The sequence below is a fragment of the Corvus hawaiiensis genome, chromosome 27, assembly GCF_020740725.1.
Source record: "Corvus hawaiiensis isolate bCorHaw1 chromosome 27, bCorHaw1.pri.cur, whole genome shotgun sequence".
In the NCBI taxonomy this organism is placed as follows: domain Eukaryota; kingdom Metazoa; phylum Chordata; class Aves; order Passeriformes; family Corvidae; genus Corvus; species Corvus hawaiiensis.
In genome coordinates this window covers 1,702,401-1,724,244 of record NC_063239.1, presented here as the reverse complement: position 1 = coordinate 1,724,244, position 21,844 = coordinate 1,702,401, and the positions used below count along the sequence as shown (strand labels likewise).

The 21,844-nt window shown below is 53.9% G+C and overlaps 1 protein-coding gene across 1 annotated transcript in view; it reads right to left on the bottom strand.

Annotated features, from left to right (window-relative positions):
- Positions 1-21,844, bottom strand: part of LOXL2 (lysyl oxidase like 2) — a 52,439-nt gene that overhangs the window by 9,499 nt on the left and 21,096 nt on the right. The window contains exons 4-10 of the mRNA XM_048287410.1: positions 16,428-16,639; positions 10,748-10,970; positions 8,073-8,256; positions 5,142-5,293; positions 3,931-4,098; positions 2,159-2,324; positions 1,130-1,373 (exon numbers count right to left, since the gene is read on the bottom strand). Of these exons, the coding sequence (XP_048143367.1) occupies positions 1,130-1,373; positions 2,159-2,324; positions 3,931-4,098; positions 5,142-5,293; positions 8,073-8,256; positions 10,748-10,970; positions 16,428-16,639 (1,349 nt within the window). The remainder of the gene's footprint in view (positions 1-1,129; positions 1,374-2,158; positions 2,325-3,930; positions 4,099-5,141; positions 5,294-8,072; positions 8,257-10,747; positions 10,971-16,427; positions 16,640-21,844) is intronic.

Below are 21,844 nucleotides of genomic sequence, written 5' to 3'. Positions count from 1 at the left end.
AAAAGGTGGCATCAGAGGGTGGGGAATTGCTGCACATCCATTGCTCCCATCCCTGTCCAGCGTCTCCTTGGGCACTTCCAGGGGTGGGACATGCACACACACCTCTCCCAAGGGAAGCTCCACACTTTTCTTGCCCATATCCCTGTTTTTTTAGCTGTAATTCCCACTGGATTAAGGCAGTTTCTCTGCTGTCAGAGGTGACAGTGGGAAGCCATTCCCTGGGTCCTGTCCCTCCCTCCCTTATCCCAAGTCCCTCTCGAGCTCTCCTGGAGCCCCTTCAGGCACTGGGAGCCTTCCCTGGAGCCTTCCCTGCTCCAGGCTGAACATTCCCAATTCCCTCAGCCTTTCCACCCGGCAGAGCTGCTCCATCTCTAATTCCCCACAACCCCACCTTCCCCCACGCCCCAAAATCTCCCCTCAAACCCCCATCTTGCCTTTCCCACAGCTCAGACAGAAAGAATTCCTCTCCTTTCCCTCCTCTCCAGTGCCAGTGGCTGTTTCAGACCCCGGGAATTCCCCCCACTCCAGCCCCGGGCACAGGCTGGAGGCCCGGCCCTAATTCCTGCAGAAACCCCACAAATGGCACAGTTTAATCCCAAAATCCAGCGAGTGCTGCTTACAGCCAGCTCCAAAGAGGGATGCTGTGCTTTGGGAATGGGACAACTCTGTCAACAACATCAGCTGGGCTGGGCCTATCTGGGATTAGCTGGACATGGAATGTTGAGACTTTAATCTCCAGACTGTGGTCACAGGCCCTGATTTTTCCCTTGGGAGCGAGTGTTTGTAATCCCAAAATTCAGGGAATGCTGCTTAGAGCCAGCAAACTTAATCCCAAAATTCAGGGAATGCTGCTTACAACCAGCAAACCAAGGTACCTTTAATCCCAAAATTCAGGGAATGCTGCTTACAGCCAGCAAACCAAGGTGCCTTTAATCCCAAAATTCAGGGAATGCTGCTTACAGCCAGCAAACCATCCCAAAATTCAGGGAATGCTGCTTACAACCAGCAAATTTAATCCCAAAATTCAGGGAGTGCTGCCTACAGCCAGCAAACCGAGGTGCAATCCGGGGCAGAACTGAGGTGTCTCATCCCTGCCCCGGGGCCACCAAGCCCCGTGTGTGGCACCCACCGGTGGCAGTCGTGCCACACCCAGGCGTGGCGGCCGTTCTTGGGCCTGAAGTCGGACTGGCCGTTGTTGTGGATCTGGGAGGAGAAGCGCAGCAGGCGCCGGTAGCCCGAGGTCAGCGAGGTGTTGTGGGCAGAGCTGGCCAGGCAGTTCTCCTCCAGGGCACACTGCAGCAGGAACATGGGCCTGTCCTCCAGGTAGGCCGTCTGCTCCACCAGCTCCGCGTTCAGCACCAGGTCAGGGGCGGCTGGAGCAGGGAAGAAAGGTTTAAATTCAATAAATTCAATAAAGCCACCCCAAAAGTGGCTGCTGGAGGTGGAGGATGCGCTGTGCAAATGGGTTGTTGGGAAGGAGTCTCAAGGTTCGGCCACTTCCAGCTGCAACACCTCTCACCATCCCAGGGTGCTCCAAGCTGGCCTTGGACATTTCCAGGGATGGGGCAGCCACAGATTCTCTGGGAATTCCATCCCAGCCCCTCCCCACTCTCAAAGAGAACAGTTTCTCCAATCTAATCCTACTCTGAGCTGAGTAGGAAAAGCCTGGGGAGGAATGATTCACCATATGGGAATAGTTGACCTTAAATCCCATCCCATCCCATGGGCAGGGACACCTCCCGCTATCCCAGGGTGCTCCAAGCCCTTCCCAACCTGGCCTTGGACACTTCCAGAGTGATCCAGGGGCAGCCACAGCTCCTCTGGGAATTCCATCCCAGCCCCTCCCCAGCCTCACAGGGAAGGATTTCTCCTGAACATCCAGCCTAATCCTACTCTGAGTAGGAAAAACCTGGGGGGGGAACAATTCATTATATGGGAATAATTGACCTTAAATCCCATCCCACCCCCTGCCACAGGCAGGGACACTTTCCACAATCCCATCTTGCTCCAAGCTGCCCTTGGACACTTCCAGGGATGGGGCAGCCCCAGCCAAAGCCTCTCTGGGAGGACGAATTTGCCGCTGTTTGACGTATCCAGGTCACCCCATTCCTCGGGCACACCCCTCGTGCCGAGGTGCAAGAAATCCCGAGTGACTCACTCTCGGAGCAGGACACGCCGGCCCCGAAGCGTCCCCCTCCCCTGGGGCAGGACACGTGGGCTCCGTCGTGCCGGCAGTGGGACAGGGACATCTCCGTCCCCGAGCACCTGACCCCGCTCATGACCACGTCGTCAGCGCTGACGTCCCCGTGCCAGTACCACGTTTCCTGGGCACAAAAATAAAAAGGCAGGAAAAGGCATTTGCACACATTGCTTGGGGTTTGGTGGCTCTTAGGGGAATATTTACCCGCTTAAAAGGTGGGTTCTCCCTTTGAGGAAGATCAGGGCGAGACCCCACATTATCCAGGAGGAGGATCTCGCCAAAGGATGCTGGAGCAGGGAACTCAGGGAAGCAGAAGGTTTGTCACCAAATCCTTACAAAACCCATCCAGTGCCAAGGCAGGGACACCTCCCACTGTCCCAGGGTGCTCCAACCTGGCCTTGGACACTTCCAGGGATCCAGGGGCAGCCACAGCTCCTCTGGGAATTCCAGCCCAGGACCTCACTGCTGTCCCAGGGAAGAATTCCTTCCCAAAATCCCACCTAACCCTGCCCTCTGGCAGTGGGAAGCCATTCCCCCTTGTCCCATCGTTCCACTTCCTGATGAAATTCCATCGCTTCTCATCATTTTACAAAACCTAACAGGAATGACACCACATTAACACACAACCCCAAAGCTTGGGAGAAGTGGAGGGGAGAAAACTTTAAAAAAAATCCAATCAGATCTGTCCGTGTCCAAGCTGGGAGGACGTTTCCAGGAAAAGAAAACCCCGGTGTCCCACGGCTCCCATTTGCCCCCGGCTGCTTGGGAAGGCCGGGAGCACACAGGGCTGCCCTGTTCTGCACACTGGGGCTTTATGCTCTCGGAGCTGGGGCAGCATAAGGGCCTTTTCTGTTCCAAATTCCAGCAGCCTCAGCTCAAGGAAAAAACTCCTCGTTCCTCGCTGGACTCTCAGGGCTGTGTCAACAGAGGCAGGCAGTCGGAAAGGCCGGCGCTCAGGGACACGGAGATCCTCAGCTCCCGGGATCTGATGGGGGGAATCAGCTGGAGGAACCAGCTGGAGCAGGGGAATGGCTGCAGCAGCACGTGGGCAGCTCCAGCCTCCTTCCTGCTGGGTATCCAACCCCAGAGTGATCCCTGGGGACCGGCAGATCCATGGAGAATGGTTGGGATCTGTCCATGAGCCCAGGGTGGCAGAAATCATGGAATGGTTTGAGTTGGAAGGGACCTTAAAGCTCATTGCCATGGGCAGGGATACCTTCCACCATTCCATGTTCTCCAAGCTCCATCCAGCCTGGCCTGGGACACTGCCAGGGATGGGGTAAAACTGAGGTGTCACCCCCGGCCAGGCACAAGCAGGGAGGGTTTGGGGCAGGAGAGGAGCAGGGAATACCAGCAATTCATGGAGCTGGATGCAGCCTCGCTGCTCAGGGTTGCACACTGGAGCAGCTACAGGAGCAAAATCCCATTTTTTCAGGTGCCCTGACACCAGTTTGAACCCGACCTCTGCATTTCAGGGAGGGACAAGAACCTGCACGAAGCCATCAGCCCAAGCAGGGATCGGGGAATGTCGGGAAACCTGAGCTCTGAGAAAACAACAGAACTGCCTCAGCTCCTTCTGCTCCAAATTCCCACCTCCACAGGAACGAGCTTTCACCCTCAGGGTCTCTCCAGCTCAACCCACGAAGCTCTTTTTGGGATAACCCTCCTCCAGCACCCCCACCCCACCCACCCAGATGTGACCCCCAGCTCGGGGCGGGTCGGGGGCTCACCTGGAAGGCGTGGCTGGCAAAGCCCAGCCCCAGCTGCCGGCACACCACCATGGCCTCCACGGTGCCCCAGTTGTGGCTGCAGACCGTGCCCCACCTCAGGGTGCCGTTGCGCTCGGCCAGCACCTCCACACGGCCCTCGTAGGGGTTGCGGCCCCCGCTCAGGCGAAGCTGCAGGACACAGAACCCGTAAATCCACGGGAAAGCCCCAAAGGAAAGGGCAGCGGGTGGGGGAGAAGGTTTTGTTCCTCAACAATGTAGGGAGTTTGGAATCATTGAATATCCTCAGCTGGAAGTGACAGCTGGAAGTTCCAGGAGGGATCCAGGAGATGGGAGGGGGGGGGGGGGAGGGGGGGAGGGGGAGAGGAGAGGAGAGGAGAGGAGAGGAGAGGAGAGGAGAGGAGAGGAGAGGAGAGGAGAGGAGAGGAGAGGAGAGGAGAGGAGAGGAGAGGAGAGGAGAGGAGAGGAGAGGAGAGGAGAGGAGAGGAGAGGTCCGCCTTTAGCACAGAGCTGGAGAAATCCTGGTGAGGGTTTTCCCCCGCCAGAGGGAATTCTGGCTGGCAAAAAGGAATTCTGACAAGACTGCATGAACACATTCCCAACCCATCCCTAGGGAACAGGACTCAGGGCACTCGGGTTGGGCAGCATCGTGTCCCGGGGAAGGCACTGGAAAACCGTGCAGGAATCGAGCAGCACTCGGAGTCTCCTCAGGGCTCGAGCTCAGGGAGTTCAGTTCTTCTCTCACTTTGGCAGGGGATGGTCCAGCCAAGCCCAGCAGCTCAAAGTGGGTTGGACCAGCTGCAGGAATAACATTCCCTGGGAAAGCTTCCCTTCCCTGCTCCTTTAGACCCTTGGAAGGAGCATTCAGAGGAATCTGTGTCTGGTTCGTGCAGTCAGCACAGAATCATGGAATGGCTGGGTTGGAAAAGGTTGACAATTGGGTTAAAAATCATTTAATTCCACCCCCTGCCGTGGGCAGGGTCACCTTCCACTCTCCCAGGCTGCTCCAAGCCCCATCCAACCTGGCCTTCCTCATTTATAAACCTCTGGCATGTCCAGAGGAGCTCAAAACTCAGCACAAAAAGGGAGCATCATCCTCATTTTCCCTCCTTTTTTAGGGAAAACCTAAACCAAATACTCATGGCTTGGGTGAAACGATTCCTGCCCGATTCCTGCCCGAAATTCCCTCACACCTGGATCCCTCAGCTCCTCACCTGGTTCTGGAAGCCCATGGCTGGCACATTGCACCTCACAGCAGCATCTTCCTCGTGGTTGCAGCCCTGGGACTCGGTGTTGAACTTGCAGTCCGTGACCGACTTCTCAAAGCCTGTGCAGTCGATCTCATTCAGGTGGATGGGACCCATTCCTTGGGGAAAACAGGGAAAAAAAGTCCTTTTGGGTGGTGAGGGAACATCCCCAGCAGGTTGTTAACACCACAGTGACCTCCAGCATTCAGAACTTGGAAAAAATCCGCTGATTTCTTGTAAAAATAAAACAAAAAGCCGTGAGGTTATGGTTAATAATTCCACCGTTAAATTCTTTCCAGTATTCCCTGTGACTCCAGCATGCAGGAATCCCAGGAAAAGCCAAATTTCCACTGTTCCATCATTTACAAACTTCAGCTGTAGGAATTCACCAATTTGGTGACCTTTTGGCTGGGTCTTTGTGCTGGGATCTGCTCCCGCTCAAGGCCTGACATTTAACCGGGACATCGGCACATTGGCTGGGAATAAAACACCCACAGGGAGGGATGAGGGGTCAGGAAAAGAAATCTGGGGCAGAAATCTGAGGGAAACAGCAGTGAACAACTGCAGAGAAGGGGCTCGAGGTGCTGGGACAGAAATGGAATAATTTGGGTCCTCCCAGGATGAGCGGCAGCAGAAAATCGGAATTTCCATCAGAAAAACATGGAAGGGAACTGCCAAAAGTGCTGGGAAAGAACGACCAAGGCGGAGATGTGAATGTGCTGGGCTCCATTTCACCCACAGTCCGTGGGGTTTGGGCACCCTGGGCAGCCCTGTGTCCACCCCTCACGCCACATGTGGGCAGGGTGGGAGGACATTCCCGGGGGAGGCTGCTGGGGAATGGGAATCTCGTCCCATTTTTGTTCTGCCTCTCTCTCATCAAAATCCTGTTTGTGGTTCCCATCTGGAGCTGGCAGCACTTCCTGGTCATTCTGCAGCCACCGAGGGGCTGAGAGGGAGGAGTGCCTTGACCGGAGCTGGAGGGGGAAGTTCCAGGAATGCAGGAGGGATCCAGGCCGACATTCCCAGCCTGGCAAAGTCATTCCAGTGGGATGATGAGGATGACAAAGATGACAAAGGACAAGGGCAAGGCCTCAGTGAGCCACGGAACCCTGGCAGGGCTGCTCTTCTTGGGGAAATTATGGCAATGGGGGCACTGAAATGGAGCCAAAATGGGATGAAATATGAGGAAAACTGAACTTCCTCCCATGCCATCGCACTTAAAACCACCAGGATTTGGCCTGTCCATCCAACACTTGCCTTCACCTACTCCCTGGAGTTTAATTCCATGCTCTCCCTCGCAGGACATCAGCACATCCATGAGCTCTGGGCTCAGTGTCTCCCCTCTTGTGGGAATAAGAATGAGTTGTTTAATCTGTTGTTAATTAATTGTTGCCAATTAATAAAGGTGGGATAAACCCTCCTCCCCCAGCCCAAGCTCTGTGGAAGGCTCTGCTCTCCCCCTCTGCCCTAACTGGGACTCCCAGTTAAAGCACTGGGAGCTGATTTACCCTGTGCAATTCAACCCCTTCGCACTCACGGTGAGGCTGATCCTTCAAAGCAGCCTCAGAACACCCAAATTCCCCGGGATGCAGCTGGAACCAAACAAAAGTGCAAACAAGGACACGGCCTTGAGAGCTTGGAGAGCTCCCTGCACATCCAGGGCCAACAAAAGCTCCTTTTCCAACCAAAACGTGACGCTCTGGCTGCCGGAGGGACGTCCCCCATCCCAAGGGATGCTCCTGACAGGGAGCACTGATGGATTGTGAGCGTTAAAAGAAAGGGAAGCGCGTGGGGGGAGATTCCAGGCTGTGGGATGTGGCAGGAACAGCGTGTTCCACGTTCTGCTCCCGCACGTGGCAGCCACTTCCACCCACCCCAGGATGATGGAGCTGGTTCCTCCATCCCGTTCCACACATCAGCAGATTCCATCCCACCACAAGAGGGTTTTTGGCAAATCCAGCGGACAGGTCACGTTTTAGAGCTTCCCAGACTTGGGACACCCACGTGTTGTTTCCTTCCCTCCCTTTCTCCAACTGGAAGGAATTTCCCCCTTTCCTTCATTCTCAAAATTTCCCCCCTTCCTTTATTCTCAAAATTTCCCCCATTCCTTCATTCTCAAAATTTCTCCCATTCCTTTATCCTCACAACAAGGATTTGGTGTCAGTTTTTTGGAGTTATTCCCACAACGAGGGTTTGGTGTCATTTTTTGGGTTATTCCCACAATGAGGGTTTGGTGTCATTTTTTTTGGGTTATTCCCACAACAAGGGTTTGGTGTCATTTTTTGGGGTTATTCCCACAAGGAGGGTTTGGTGTCATTTTTTTTTTGGGTCTCCACCATGGGAACAAGGTGTGGGAATCACCAGGTGGTTTCAGCTCGCCTTTGACTCACCACTGACCACATTTTGGAATTTAAACCAACTCCCAAAGACAGGAAATCCAAACCCAAACCTGGCTATGAGCTGCTCAAATGCCCTTCTGTTTATAATGAGCTAAATTACTGTCCTGGTCTTAAATTGGAGCATTTGAAGTCTGGCTCCAGGACTCGTTTTTTGCCAGGAACCTTCTAGTAATGCATTACTCCATGGTGTGGTTCTAGAGGGCTCAAAGGGAATTTCAGAGCAGCAGATGAGATAATTAAGAATTAATTACTGGAACAGCTGCCTGAGCAAAAGGTCAAACTCATCATCCCCAGACTTTTTTTCAGGGAATCTTTTTAAGTCACATAATTCCAGTCTGGCCCCAAGAGACTTTATGAACGTTAGGGAAAAAAATTCCTGATCCCCAAACCGAACATCCCGACAAAAATCCGCCGTGCCCTCAATTATGGGATGTCCCTGAGGGCGGAATGGTCTGTAACTCAGGGCACCAGGAGCCCCTGGAGCTGTGGAGGTCCTTACCTTGGCCCAGCCTGGCTCCCGTGATGGCCTCCTTGGCGCTGCCGAAGCCCAGCTCCCGGCACACCACGCTGGCCGACACCAGGTTCCAGTTGTCGTCGCACACCGTCCCCCACTCCCCGTTTTTCAGCACCTCCACCCGGCCTTCCCCGGTGTTGGCTCCTCCTTTCAGCCTCACCAGGGGTTGCTGGAAGAGACAGAGGCAGGAGTGGGGTCACCGCAGCCTGGGAGTGGCACCTCTGTCCTTTACGGGGGTTATTTGTGGAAAGCTGGGCCTAAAACCTTTCCTAGAATCACCTGAGACACCTTAAAAACATCCATCACATCGTTCCAACTGCAGGAACCTCTGCAGGGATTTTGGTGAGCACAGATTTGTTTCTCACACCTCACGTGTGGGCAGGGAATAAAAAAACCCATCCCAGTTCTCTGCAGGTGCTTGGGCTTAGGAGCCTTTTCCTGTCCTGGGCTGAATATGGTAAAAACCAGTTTTATATCTCTTGGGAGCCTTGCAGGAGGGTTGGGAATGGCCCTGAGCCTGCCAGTGCCCAGCTCTCAGCCCCTGGCTGCCCTAAAGGGGTTTATTTGCTGCTCACATCTCCAGCCCAGGCTCCTGGCTTAATCCAGGACCAACGTTGAGCTCAAGCCCCATAAAACCTGCCTCAGTGCTCGGTTCTGAGCAATAATAATATATAAATAATATCTAATAAATAATGGTAATAAATAATAAAGAAATAATAAATAATGAATGAGAAGTGGAATAAAAGATCCGGCTTTTGCAGTCAGAAGTACCCAGCTGAGTGGCAGCTCCAGTTGCACTCATTTCTGGGTTTGTATTATTTAATTATTACCTGTTAATCACCTACTCCTCCCCCCAGTGCCAAGCAGGGAGCTGCCAACTCCTGCTGCACCTGAGAGCTGAGTTTTGGCGGTGGGAGCAAAGTTTTAAGTGTGAAAACACCAAAAATCCTTCACTTTTCCGACTGGGAGCGTGCCTGGAGCACTTTCTCCAGGCTGGGGTCACACCAAGGACACCCAAAGCCTAAACAAAGGCTTAAGGAGTTACTTGGCAGCGCGTGTGGCTCGGGAGATTAACAATGATTTACAAAACCTTTCACCTCCCGGGCCTAAATCCTGCAAGGCAGGAGGCTGGGATCCAGGCAGGGGTTGCATTATTCCCACCACAGAGGTGCTGGCACCTGGAAAAAGCCCAAAGATTCCCCTAAACCCACCCAGGCACAGCCGCCCTGGGGGTGCAGCCACAAAATCCACAGCAAAACCTCCTCCTGTGAGAAACCTCCCAAGATTCCCCCTCTATCCCAAGGCTGCAGCTGGAATATTTCCCTTGGCACCCACCTCTGCCAAGTTAAGCTGTCCTTTCCTAGCCCCCGACACCGGCAATGTCCAACTCCAGCCTTGTTTTCCAACCCTTCTGCACCTCCCGGGATTTTCACACCTCGCTAGACTAAACAAACCCAGCTTTCCAACCTCGCCCGTGTTTTCCCTCAGGGCATTTCCTCGCCGAGGCCACGGAGGCAGAGGAAACGCCGGCTGATTTCCACGGGGAAGAGCAATCCAGCAGAATTCCCGTGCCTTTGGAACAGCACAGCCGGGCATGGCCTCCGCTGGCTCGGCCCAAGCGGCTCCAACAGGAGCCAGAGCCCGGGATTCGCTCACTCCTCGCTCGCAGCTTTGCCAGCTGCCGTGGGAGCCGCTCTCCCACCCTTTGGAGGTGGGAGAGGGAGGAAAGAGCCTGGAATCTGTGCGGGTGGGAGCTGAGCTGGGCGTGCTGGGGATGCCAGAGGGGCCCTCGTGGCTGCGGCACCTTGTGGGAATTCTGGTGGTGGATGGTTACAGCCCCAGAGGTTTCCTGCTCTAATTGGCAGCTAGATGGGATATGGGGAAGGAATTCCTTCCCTGGGAGGGTGGGGAGGGGATGGGGTGGAATTCCCAGAGGAGCTGAGGCTGCCCCTGGATCCCTGGCAGTGCCCAAGGCCAGGCTGGAGCAGCCTGGGACAGTGGGAGGTGTCCCTGCCCATGGCAGGGGTGGCACTGGATGGGCTTTAAATCCCTTCCCACCCAAACCATTCCACGATTCCATTTTCCCATCCGTCTGTGAGTGCTGCAGGAACAGCTCTGAACTCTGGGAATCTGCTGGGCAGGAGGGCCTGGAGGGCCAGGACACAGGGAATGGCTTCCCACTGCCAGAGGGCAGGGATGGATGGGATATTGGGATGGAATTCCTGGCTGTGAGGGTGGGGAGGGGCTGGGCTGGAATTCCCAGAGGAGCTGGGGCTGTCCCTGAATCCCTGGAAGTGCCCAAGGCCAGGTTGGAGCACCCTGGGACAGTGGGAGGTGTCCCTATGGCAGGGGATGGGATAAAATGGGCTTAAGGTCCACTGTTCCCAGAGTCGTTCCCTCCCAGGCTTTTATCAGAGTAGGATTAGGTTGGATATTCAGGAGAAATTGTCCTCTTTGAGAGTGGTGAGGGGCCAGGATGGAATTCCCAGAGAATCTGTGGCTACCCCTGGATCCCTGGAAGTGCCCGAAGCCAGGATGGAACAACGCTGGCGGAAGGTGTCCTACCCATGGCGGGGGGAGGGGGGGGGATTAGCTGATTTTTAAGGCTTTTCCAAGCCATTTTGGCATTCCAGGCCAGGCTGTGCCTGCTCCCTGCTCACCTCCTGCCTGAAGGCCTTTCGGAAGCCGCTGTGGCTGCTGGGGGCGAAGGCCCGGCCGGGGACGCAGCTGACGACCGCTGGCATCCCGTTGTCACACGTGCTGTTCTTCCCAGTGCCCCCCGTCAGGTGGTTTCCCAGTTTGCAGCTGGAAATGTGAGCCTCGTTCCCAGTGCAGTCCATGGAGTACGCCCAGTAGTGCTGCTTCCTTCTGCTGGCAAACATCCTGAAAGGAATCGAGGAGAAGGGGAAAATTAGGAATCCTTCAAAAAAAAAAAAAAAAAAAAAATGCACTGATGGAGCTAAATTTTGGGAGGAAAAACGCCCTGAGGTGAAGTGGGGATTGGACAGGATTGTTTGGAAGCTGATCTGTTCATCTGCACCATGACTCTGTTGAGGTGACATTTAAAAACATGGAATTATTCCAGCTGGAAAAGACCTCCAAGATCATCGAGTCCAACCACTTGAGAGGAAATAAATCCCCTGCGAAAACTGAGAAATCAGAGTAGGAACCAAAGGTGCAGCTGCAGCAAATGACACATTCCCAGGAGCAGAGATCCCACCCCACGCAGGGACAGGGATCAGCCAATTCCAAATGGACAAAGAGGGTTTGTGCAGATGAGTGGGCTGGAGGAAAAAAAACTTCCAAAGCTTCCCAAAAAAACTTCCCCTTTTGCTGACCAGCAGCTATCAGCTGGGATTGGGAGAAATCCAAAGCCTCTCCGAGCCTCAGTGTTAACAACTGTGAGCCTGAGAGCAATTTCCGAGAGCAGGAGCAATTCCTCTCTGACTTGTTGTTGGCAGCAGCTCCTGCTTCTCGCTCCCAGACTGCCTGGAGCTGCTCCAGGCACTCCTGAGGAGGAAGGGGCACGTGTGATAAACTGGGAAGGGAAAGGATTCCGGAATCCAGCTCCATCCTACCGGAGCTGAGAGCTGGGGGAATGGGAATATGGGTCAGGTCAGCCTGAGAAAGGAGTTAAAAAACACAGGGAAGGCTCAGGGGAGCCCAAGCCCTGCTGGGATCTCCACGTGGCTCCGTGTGATCCCGGTGCTGCTCCTCATTCCAGGAGTCTCTGCCACGCAGAGCCGGGATCCAGGGATTAGCTGGGATAAATGGCACAGCGAGGCGGGTGGAATTTGGGGAGAAAAAGCAGCAGTTCTGGTTTGTGCAGCACAGAGAGCCTGGGGAGCAGCTCCAGAGGGGCAGAGAGCCTTTCTGAGGAGGTTTTTTGGGAACTCCACTGGGCAGGTCCAGGTTTTCCCAGCTGATCCCTATAGGATTCAGATTTTGCAGGGTCACAGATGTTTGAGGGGACACTTTTCTCCCCTCTGCTCACGGAGCTCTACTGCCCAGCTCAGCACTTCTCCAGCCTCTCCTGGCTCCCAGCCACTGACTAATCCTTGCTGGAAGCAGATCTCCCTGGGCAGAGGTTGGGGATGGATCCAGCCGGGCTGGAGAGGGAGCTGCCATTGCATCCCACGATGCTGGAAAAGGATGGAGCAGGGCCGGGATCCATCCCAGGCAGCAGCAACAGGACCCTGCCTGTCCTGTGGGGAAAAGTGGCTGTCAGAACCCACCTCAGACCTGTCAGGGACCCCTGAATCGAGGGAAAAGGGATGGGAAAATAGGAATAGAGTTAAAGTTTTAGAAATAAACCAAAGGAGGAGGCAACACAAAGCAGCAGCCACTTCCCAGCTGTGCTCAGGGTGGAAGGGAGGACCTGCAGGAGCATTTTCACCCCTCTCAGAGGGTCCAGAGAGCTCCATGAGCTCCAGAGCGGACAAGGAACAGCCTGACTTAGGGAAGCAGGGATGGGGATGCCTTAGAATAGCAAACAATGACCTCATCCTGGAAATTTCATGAGGCATTAACATCTGGATGGTATTAACAGCCCTCGGGAGGCTGGGGAGAAATGAAGCCCCACCTCGTGTCCCCAGACTGAATCAATGTGAGAAAAGCAGAATTCAGCTGATCTCTGCAGGCAGAAACTCGGGGCTTTGCTGATGTTTCATTTTTAGCACAAAAGGGCCCAACTGGAATCAGTGGGAGCCCAGGGTGACGCTGCTCAGGTCAGAGGTGGGAATGAACATTCCTGCTGGGAGAGCTCGGCCAGTTCCAGGTCAGGTTGGAATTCAAACCATTTCTACTGGTGAGGAGAGCAGGATCTGCATCCCAGAAAAGCTTTGAGCAAAGCACAGGTGGAGCCCAAGGGCTGCAGGAAGGGCTGAGGGGTTGGGTAAGGAGCCCTCGGGATACTCCCCGATTCCATGAGTTGGGGGAGCAGAAAACAAATGATTGCACAAAAAATTCAGGAAAATTCACGCCAATCGCACTGAGCAGAGGCTGGGGAGCTGCTCCTCGGGGCTGTGAGCAGAGGTTTCAACCCCTGGGAAATTCCTTGAGTTAACAAGGTGCTGCCTTCAGCCTCAGGGAGGAGGGAGGGAGGGAGGGAAGCCAGGCCTGCCAAAGCCCTTCACATCCCAGCTTTTCCAGGGAAAAAACAAACCAGGAGGGTTCCTGCTACAAGAACTGAAGTGCTGAACTGCCTGTCACCTCTGAGCGGGTTTATAATGGGTGAGCAGACTGGTTAAACTGGGAGCTGCGGTTTGGACTGACATTGATCCTGGAGCTGCTGAGCTCCTCCAGCCATTCCTTTGTCAACTCACAAAGGCTTCAAAAAGGCATCAGGTCCAGCTCTCTGATCCCAGATTTCTCCTCTCTCCAGCAGCAAAATGCATTAAATTCTGCTTTCCCAGCCAGAGCAGGGACTGGGAGGAGGAGTTAGAGCAGTGCCTATGTAAAACCCACGGTGAGGAGCGAACAAGAACAGGGAATCAACGTTAGATTTGTTTCATTTCCGAACATAAATCGCGCTGTCAGCTCCAGAGGCCGGGTTACAGTCAGGAATAAACCCCTGGCAGCGGGACAACGATGAACTAAGTTGTTTTCTTTCAAGCGAGATCCATCTGCAAATCATTTCACCTCCCACCATTGTGCAGGAGCAGAGCTCAGCAGGCAGGGCTGGGATCGGGGGCAGCGGGATCGGGGGGATGTGGGAAGGGGCAGCCTTAGCCAGCAGAAACCTGATCCCAGCCTTTCTCCCTGCAGGAGCAGGAGCAGGAGCAGGAGCAGGAGCAGGAGCAGGAGCAGGAGCAGGAGCAGGAGCAGGATCTGCTCTTGGGAGAAGGGGATTCTCAAATTAGAGGGAGCAAAGCCTGAGGAATGAGGAGAAAGGATTTTTCTGGGGCTTCACATCCATAGGGAGAGCAGGTTTAGCTCCAGGATGAGCCTTTCCCTGTCCAGAACAAACCACGTGGGACAAGCGTCCCCTGGCCTGGGCGAGAAGGTGCCACTGGTCATCAGCCCAGCCCCTTGACCTCAAATCCAAGGTCACTCCCAGCTCACAACTGGGAGCTTTCCCACCCCAGTAACACCAGTTGGACGCGATGCATCCGCCCATAGCACAAAGGGAAGCGGCCCAAGGAAGAATTCGGCTTTTAAACTCTGCTGACAAACAAAACCGTGCAGCTGCCAAGACTTTACGAGCCTCTCCCATCCAATAAAATGCCATCCCCATTTTTTTCCAACCTGGGATAATGCTCAGCGTGTTTTCCAAAATATTTGTGGGTGCCAGAACCCAGCAAGGCTGAAAACAAGGAACGGGAGGGAGGTCTTGGGGCGCTGAGGCTCTTCAGCAGCAGAGATCTCCTGGGCTGGGATTTGGGAACACTTCACATTCCTAATTCCAGCTCAATTCACTGGGATTTTCAGCAGTGCTGAGTTGATGCTGAACAACCTTCTGTCAGTTTTTCCATGTGTCCAAGAGACAGGACAGCTCCCGAGCACCCGTTTATTTAAGGCAGATGGCTCCAGATGCTCCAGTTAATGCTTTTCTTGGAAAGGCCACAACTGGAAGCAGGAAAAATCTACTTTGTCTGTCTGGAGGTGATTTATTCCCTGCTCCTGCAGGGGATGGGAATCTCAGGGATGGGTCTGAGGGAAAGCAAACCCTCCTCAAACCGGTGTCCAGGCCCTGCCCATCTCCCTGGGAATCCTGCAGACAGAATCGCAGCGGGTTCTTTATTTTACGTTTTCCCTGTGCTGGCTTTGGGCTACTCCAAGCCAAGGACCTCTCTGACGGGTCAGGATCTTGCTAATGAAAGAAATGAAACGTGGCCAGGCTGATCCAGAGGGAATGTTCAGAAATAGCAATTCCACAGGCCAGCAGGAGCAGGCAGGAAAACCACAGCTCCTGCCTGGAGCGTTCAGCCCTCCCCTGAAGCAGCCGATGCTTTCCTGCTCCCCAGGTCACGGAGGAGGAAAGGAACGAGACAGAATTTCATTTGAACTGTTTTACATCTGCTGCAGGGTGTTTTTCCTAGGGAACAGTGTGGGAAGAGCCTGGTCTGGGATGAGGGCTGGTGACAAAAAGCAAAATGAAACAATGACAACAAAAAAATATCCAGAGCTCCTGGCTCCCAAGGAACAGGAAACGCAGCCTAAACCTTTCCACTTGCAGCTCTGGAAAACACAATGTTCTCCCTATAAATCAGCAGCTTCTTCCTTCGTTTCATAGGAATCCACAAATCTAGGGGGAAAAAGCAGCGCTGAGATCCCAGAGGATCCTTCTCCCAGCACCATCTGGGATGCACAGGCAGGAATTGTGCTCAGGGTGGGAAGGAGGAACCTGGGCACAAGGGAGCACAAGAAAGGCTCCTTTTATTCCAACTTGGGCTTGGTTGGAGCTTCCAGCACATCCAGAACTGATCCAGCCTCTGGATTTCTGCACAGGGATGGGGTGAGCAGTTGGAGACTGTGTATATTATGGAATGACAGGATAAGGGGGATTTAAACTGCCACAGGGCAGGGTTGGATGGGATATGGGGAAAGAATTCCTCCCCGTGAGGGTGGAGAGGGGCTGGGATGGAATTCCCAGAGCAGCTGGGGCTGCCCCTGGATCCCTGGAAGTGCCCAAGGCCAGGCTGGAGCACCCTGGGACAGTGGGAGGTGTCCCTGGGCATGGCAGGGGTGGCACTGGATGGGCTTTAAATCCCTTCCCACCCAAACCATTCCATGATTTTCTCGCAGCTGATGGATTTACTGGGACAGTGGGAGCAGTTTGGTCCCATCCCTCCCCTGCCACCACACAGAACCACCCCTGCTGGAGGAAATGTTCATCCTCGAGCTGGAATTACAAAATAAAAAGGTTTTTTGGGCCAACTGCCCCATGTCCCACTCCAGGCCCTGTCAAACACTGATACTCATCAAGGTCTGCATCCAAAGGGTGAGGATCAAAGGGCTCCCCTGCCTGCACCAGGCAAACCCTGGCTGGAAAAGATCCCTGAGGGCACAAACCAGCCCTGCAGTACTCCAGGGACAAATCCTGGCTGGAAAAGATCCCTGAGGGCACAAACCTGCCCTGCAGAGCCACAGAGGCAAATCCTGGCTGGAGGGGGAGAAATCCTGGCTGGAGGGGGGAAATCCCGGCTGGAAAAGATCCCTGAGGGCACAAACCAGGACATTCTGAATATTTACACAGACAGAAAATCCTGGCTGGAGGAACGAAGCAGTCGCAGCTTTTCCTACCCCAGGGTCCCCGGTGCCACCTGACAATTTCCAACTGGAACAAGGCCCCGAGTGTTCCAAGGAGTGTCCGTGGCTCCCACCGAGCCCTGCCCTTACTTGTAGACGTTGGTGTTGTATTTCCTCTCGCTCGGGAAGCCGAACATCCCACAGACCACCCGGGAATTCTTCATGGTCCAGTGCTTGCCGCAGATCTGCTTCCAGGTGCCCTCGTCCTTCACCTCCACGTAGCCCTCGGTGACAGGGACCCGCTTGCGGTAGGTGGCCAGGATGGCGCGGATCCGGATGTCCTCCACCTGGATGTTCATGTTCTGTGGGCGGAAAATGAACGGGAATGACGCTGGATCGTAGGGAAATGGGCCGTGGAGCTTCCAGGTGGGATCACAGCCCAGCTGTGGTCAGGTGGGGTAGGAAGGAGGAGGTGTTGAGGAAGGGACGGGGTGGGGAGGCAAACAGGACAAGGGGAATGGATTCAAACTTCCAGAGGACAGAGTTAGATGGGATATTGGGAGAAATATTTCCCTGTCAGGGACTGGGATGGAATTCTCATCCCTGGAAGTGCCCAAGGCCAGGTTGGAGCACCCTGGGATAGTGGGGGGTGTCCCTGCCCGTGGCAGGGGGTGGAATGAGGTGATTTTTAAGCTCTCTTCCAACGCAAACCTTTCTTTTTATGAAACAAACCTTTCCACCTTGTGTAAATTCATCCTCTGGAAGAGGATTCTTTTTTCTCATTAAAAAAAAAGGAAAGCAGCTCTGATTTATTTTATAAGGTAGCCCTATAACAAATCTGCTTTGTCACTTCAATTCCAAGCGCTGTTTTCACCTTAATTTAGTCCCTGTTCCTGTGGAAATAAACCAAGCTCAGCTTTGTTAGGGCCAGCCTTAATCACAGACTCATTCCGGGTGCAGGGAGCCGGGAGCCCTGGCAGGGAAGGGCTTTGGGGTTTTCATCCAAAGCCATGATTTCATGTGGAATCTGGGATTCCAACGTGCTGACTCCAGCGTTTCTCTGGCTCCTCCTCCATAACCTGGGACAGCAAATGAGTCATGGAAACCGAATGGATTTCACACGTGGGACCTACATGAGGGCACAAACCAGCCCTGGAGGGCTCCAGGGGCAAATCCTGGCTGGAAAAGATCCCTGAGGGCACAAACGAGCCCTGCAGGACTCCAGGGGCAAATCCTGGCTGGAAAAGATCCCTGAGGGCTCAAACCTGCCCTGCAGGACTCCAGGGGCAAATCCTGGCTGGAAAAGATCCCTGAGGGCTCAAACCTGCCCTGCAGGACTCCAGGGGCAAATCCTGGCTGGAAAAGATCCCTGAGGGCACAAACCTGCCCTGCAGAGCCACAGACGAAAATCCTGTCTGAAGGGGGAGAAATCCTGGCTGGAAAATACCTGTGAGGGCACAAACCAGCCCTGCAGGACTCCAGGGACAAATTCTGGCTGGAAAAGATCCCTGAGGGCACAAATCGGCCCTGCAGGGCTCCAGGGGCAAATCCTGACTGGAAAAGATCCCTGAGGGCACAAACCAGACCTGAAGGACCCCAGGGACAAATCCTGGCTGGAGGGGGGAAAATCCAGGCTGGAAAATACCTGTGAGGGCACAAACCAGCCTTGCAGGACTCCAGGGACAAATCCAGGCTGGAAAAGATCCCTGAGGGCACAGATGAGCCCTGCAGAGCCACAGAGGCAAATCCTGTCTGGAGGGGGGAAAAATCCAGGCTGGAAAAGATCCCTGAGGGCACAAATCAGTCCTGCAGGACTTCAGGGGCAAATCCTGACTGGAAAAGATCCCTGAGGGCACAAACCAGACCTGAAGGACCCCAGGGACAAATCCTGGCTGGAGGGGGGAAAATGCAGGCTGGAAAAGATCCCTGAGGGCACAAACCAGCTCTGCAGAGCCCCAGGGGCAAATCCAGGCTGGAAAAGATCTCTGTGGCGAGCGGTTACAAAAGAGCTTCTGAAAAATGGATGAATTCCCTTCCAGGAGCCCTTTCCTTGTCAAATATGTGCAAACCCACGTGGTTCTGCTCGGGGTTACATCAGAACTGAGGAATCCTCAGACTCAACCACTTGGAAAAGAAAAGTTGCCCGGAGCTTTAAAGGGCCACGGGCTGCTGGTCAGGGCTCGCAGGGAGATCAGAGCCGGACCTGCCAAGTCCTGCAGATTCCGTGGCTCATCCATTCTCCAGATGCTTCACCAGCACTGATGCAACAAACAGAGCCCAGGCAAGGGCAAAGAAAGAGGCTGCTGGGGCAGGAAATGGGTCAGGGAACGAGGCGAGGAATGGGGTTGGCATCTCCTCCTCAGCTCTGCTCCTCTGCTCACACCGCCTTGGACAACTCACTTAAGGCCTTTCCCCTCCTTTTCCTTATTTTTCCCCCAATTTCTGTCCTTTTTTGTCTACATTTACCACCCAGTTTTGCAAATCACTCTTTCCCTCTTTCCCCCTCAGCTGCAGGAATTCAAGTCTCCAAAATCTGTGCTGGAGCATCTCTGAAACCCTGGAACACAGGATTTATCCAACAGGGTTCACAGGCTGGGCTCCAGTTTTGAAAGCTCTTGTAGCCCTCAAGAATCAAAAATAACCCCTGTGATACCCAAAGTTGTTACATCTGAGGCAATTTCAGGTGTTCCAAGGATCTGATGTAAGAGGGGATTTAAAACCTCCCCAGCGGAGCCTGAGAAATCCATTTGCAGCACAAAGTTTGTCCTGAAACTTGGCAGTTTCTCCTCAAATCTTGCAGTGTTTTTGACTACGTGCTGTCAGGAAGGTATCGGAGCCTCAGGGCATTCCAGGGCCTCCCCAGGCTGCTTTCCAAACCCTGCAACTCGCTTTTCCCTGCTGCAGTTTAGGAAATGTTTCCCGTTTTTCCCTTGCTGGAGAAGTTGTGTTTACCCAGGGCCGTCAGAGGGAACTTTGTTCCCCTGCTTCCCCTACCCTGCCTCATTTTCTTCACCTGGGAAAAAGGTTAATCAAAGCCTGAAACCCACTTGGAAACAGCTCTGGGTGCTGAAGATCTCAAAGGGTTTTTAAGAAAATCCTATTAAAGGGATTAACCCAAAGGCCAGGGAGCCAACACTTCGAACTGCGCTGGAAAAGCACCTGGGAAAAGACGGGAAATGGGAGGAAATTTGCGCTGGCAGCTGGGAAAATGGGAGAGGGAGTTTTCCATCTGTGACTGGGGGATTCATCCACCCCACAGGAAGCCCTGAGTAGGTCTGACACCCGTAGTTAGGTGAGGACCAGCCCTGCTGCACATTAAAGTCACAGAAATGGGACATTTTCCTTCTGGACCTGGCGTCAGGAACGTGCTAAAGCCCATCCGTGGCTTTCACCGGACAGCCTCTTCCCTTTTCCTTGGATTTAGACGGGCTGGAGGCCACAGCCGCTCCTTGGAATGAGCTCACACCCAGCGATGCTGCTCCAGGTGTATCGTGAGGAAGCTGCTCCGCGGCTCACCGCGCTTGAGTCGCGTGCCGTTCCAGATGTTGAACATCTGCCCGGTGCTTCCCAGGATCGGCATTCCTGCATTCCACCTCTCACTCATCATTAAACATCCCTGTTCTCTCTGCTGGGCCATCCCAGGGAATGTTATCCAGGTGGAAAAGCTGGAAAACCCCCAAGGCAAACAGAGGACTCGAAGGACTCGGTTGGATGTGATCTTGGAGGTCTTTTCCAGCCTCAATGATTCCTGGGATGACCAGCGATTCCCAAGCTCCTCCTGCAGGGAAATCAGGTGCAGAGAGAGCAAACTGCTTCTCCAGAGCCCCAAAGAGGCAGGGAATCCTATCCAGGATCCTGAGGGTTCAACTCCCACCTCCTCCTGAGGATCCCTCCTGCAGCAGGGAACACAGCTGGACCCCCAGCTCTAAAGCAGCCACCTTCTGATCAAGGATATTTGGGTTTTCCTCTCCTGATCCAACAGATTTGAGGTTTTCCCTCTTCTTCCCACTCCCCCAGCCTGGTGGGAGCTCTGTTCCCCAAATCCCAGGACATCCGGCCTGTCCCTGCCAGCACCAGATGCTGAGGGGAGAGCACTGAGCCGGGTAACGCGGAACAATCCTGCCCTGCTGCATTCCTGCAGCTTCCAGGCACCTCCACCTCACGGATTTTCCAAGCCAGAGGGTGGATTTTAGTGATCCAAAGCCCTGGATGAATCTGGGAATCCCGTGCTGGGATTTACGGCATCAGAGCATCAAGCAGAGAGAGAAACCAACCCACTGAGGCTGAGGAGGAGAGAGAAAAGTCGCAAGGACGCAAAAAAAATGCAAACCTCCTGAAAGATGGGAAGCTTGAGAATGCTGGGAGGTACTTTGGGATTTGCCTGTTATTCTTGCAATTATTTCTGCAGCCTAACAAATCCAAATGAGTTGTTCCATCTGTTTCCAGAAGAGCTCTGAGCACAGCAGGAATGGGATACCCGAGACCCACAGCAGGACTTGAGATCCCTGTATTCCCCACTCTGGGACTCGAAATTCCTGCATTTCCCACTCCAGCACTCGAGATCCCTGTATTCCCCACTCCAGGACCCAAAATTCCTGCATTTCCCACTCCAGCACTCAAAATTCCTGCATTTCCCTCTCCAGCACTCAAGATCTCTGTATTCCCCACTCCAGGATTTGAAATCCTTCTATTTCCCACTCGGGACTCGAAATCCCTCTATTTCCCATTCCAGGACTCCAGATCTCTCTATTTCCCACTCCAGGCTGGGCATCTGGACATTTCTTTCCCCCTGACTCACTGGCCTGGGTCGTCCTTGTTGGTTATTTTACAGCAGTGAAAAATAAGGTGCGAATGGAATTTTTGCTCTTGGGTTTGGGAAAACATTCCCGGGGCCAGTGTGGCACCTCAGGCTCTGTCCAGAGGTATCCCATCCCATCCCATCCCATCCCATCCCATCCCATCCCATCCCATCCCATCCCATCCCTTCCCATCCCTGTCCTCCAGAGATGCTGACTCAGGCACAAAAAGAAATCCTGCTCCAACCTGGGATTCTGTTTGGTGCTTCCAGCTCTTTTGTCATCATTTTTTTTTTGGCCTGAGTTTGCCGAGGAAGATAAAAACCTGAGCAAAGCAGCGAGAAATGAGGCATCGTTTCATTCCCGGAGGGAATTCGTCTCCTGATGGCTCTAACAGACCACAGTGACGTTTTCAGCATCTGTCTGAGAGCAAAACCGACCCCAATCCCATCCCCTTTTCCCTTCTGGAGCTGGTTCAGAGCAGGGAATTTTGTCTGAGAGCAAAACCGACCCCAATCCTGTCCCCTTTTCCCTCCCGGAGCTGGTTCAGAGCAGGGAATTCTCGATGGAGCAACTCAAGGGTTTGCTCCGGCTCTGAACAAAGAGCGAAACCTCAGAGGGGAATTCAGGAGACTGCAGAGCTCAGCTTTATGTTGGAAAATTCAAGAACAAAGGATCAAAATGAGCACGCTGAGGGTTCTCCAGGAGAAAGGGCTGCCAAGAGCTTTTTCCCAGTAATTCTTTGGGAGTGGAATGGTTTCCTTTGGCTGC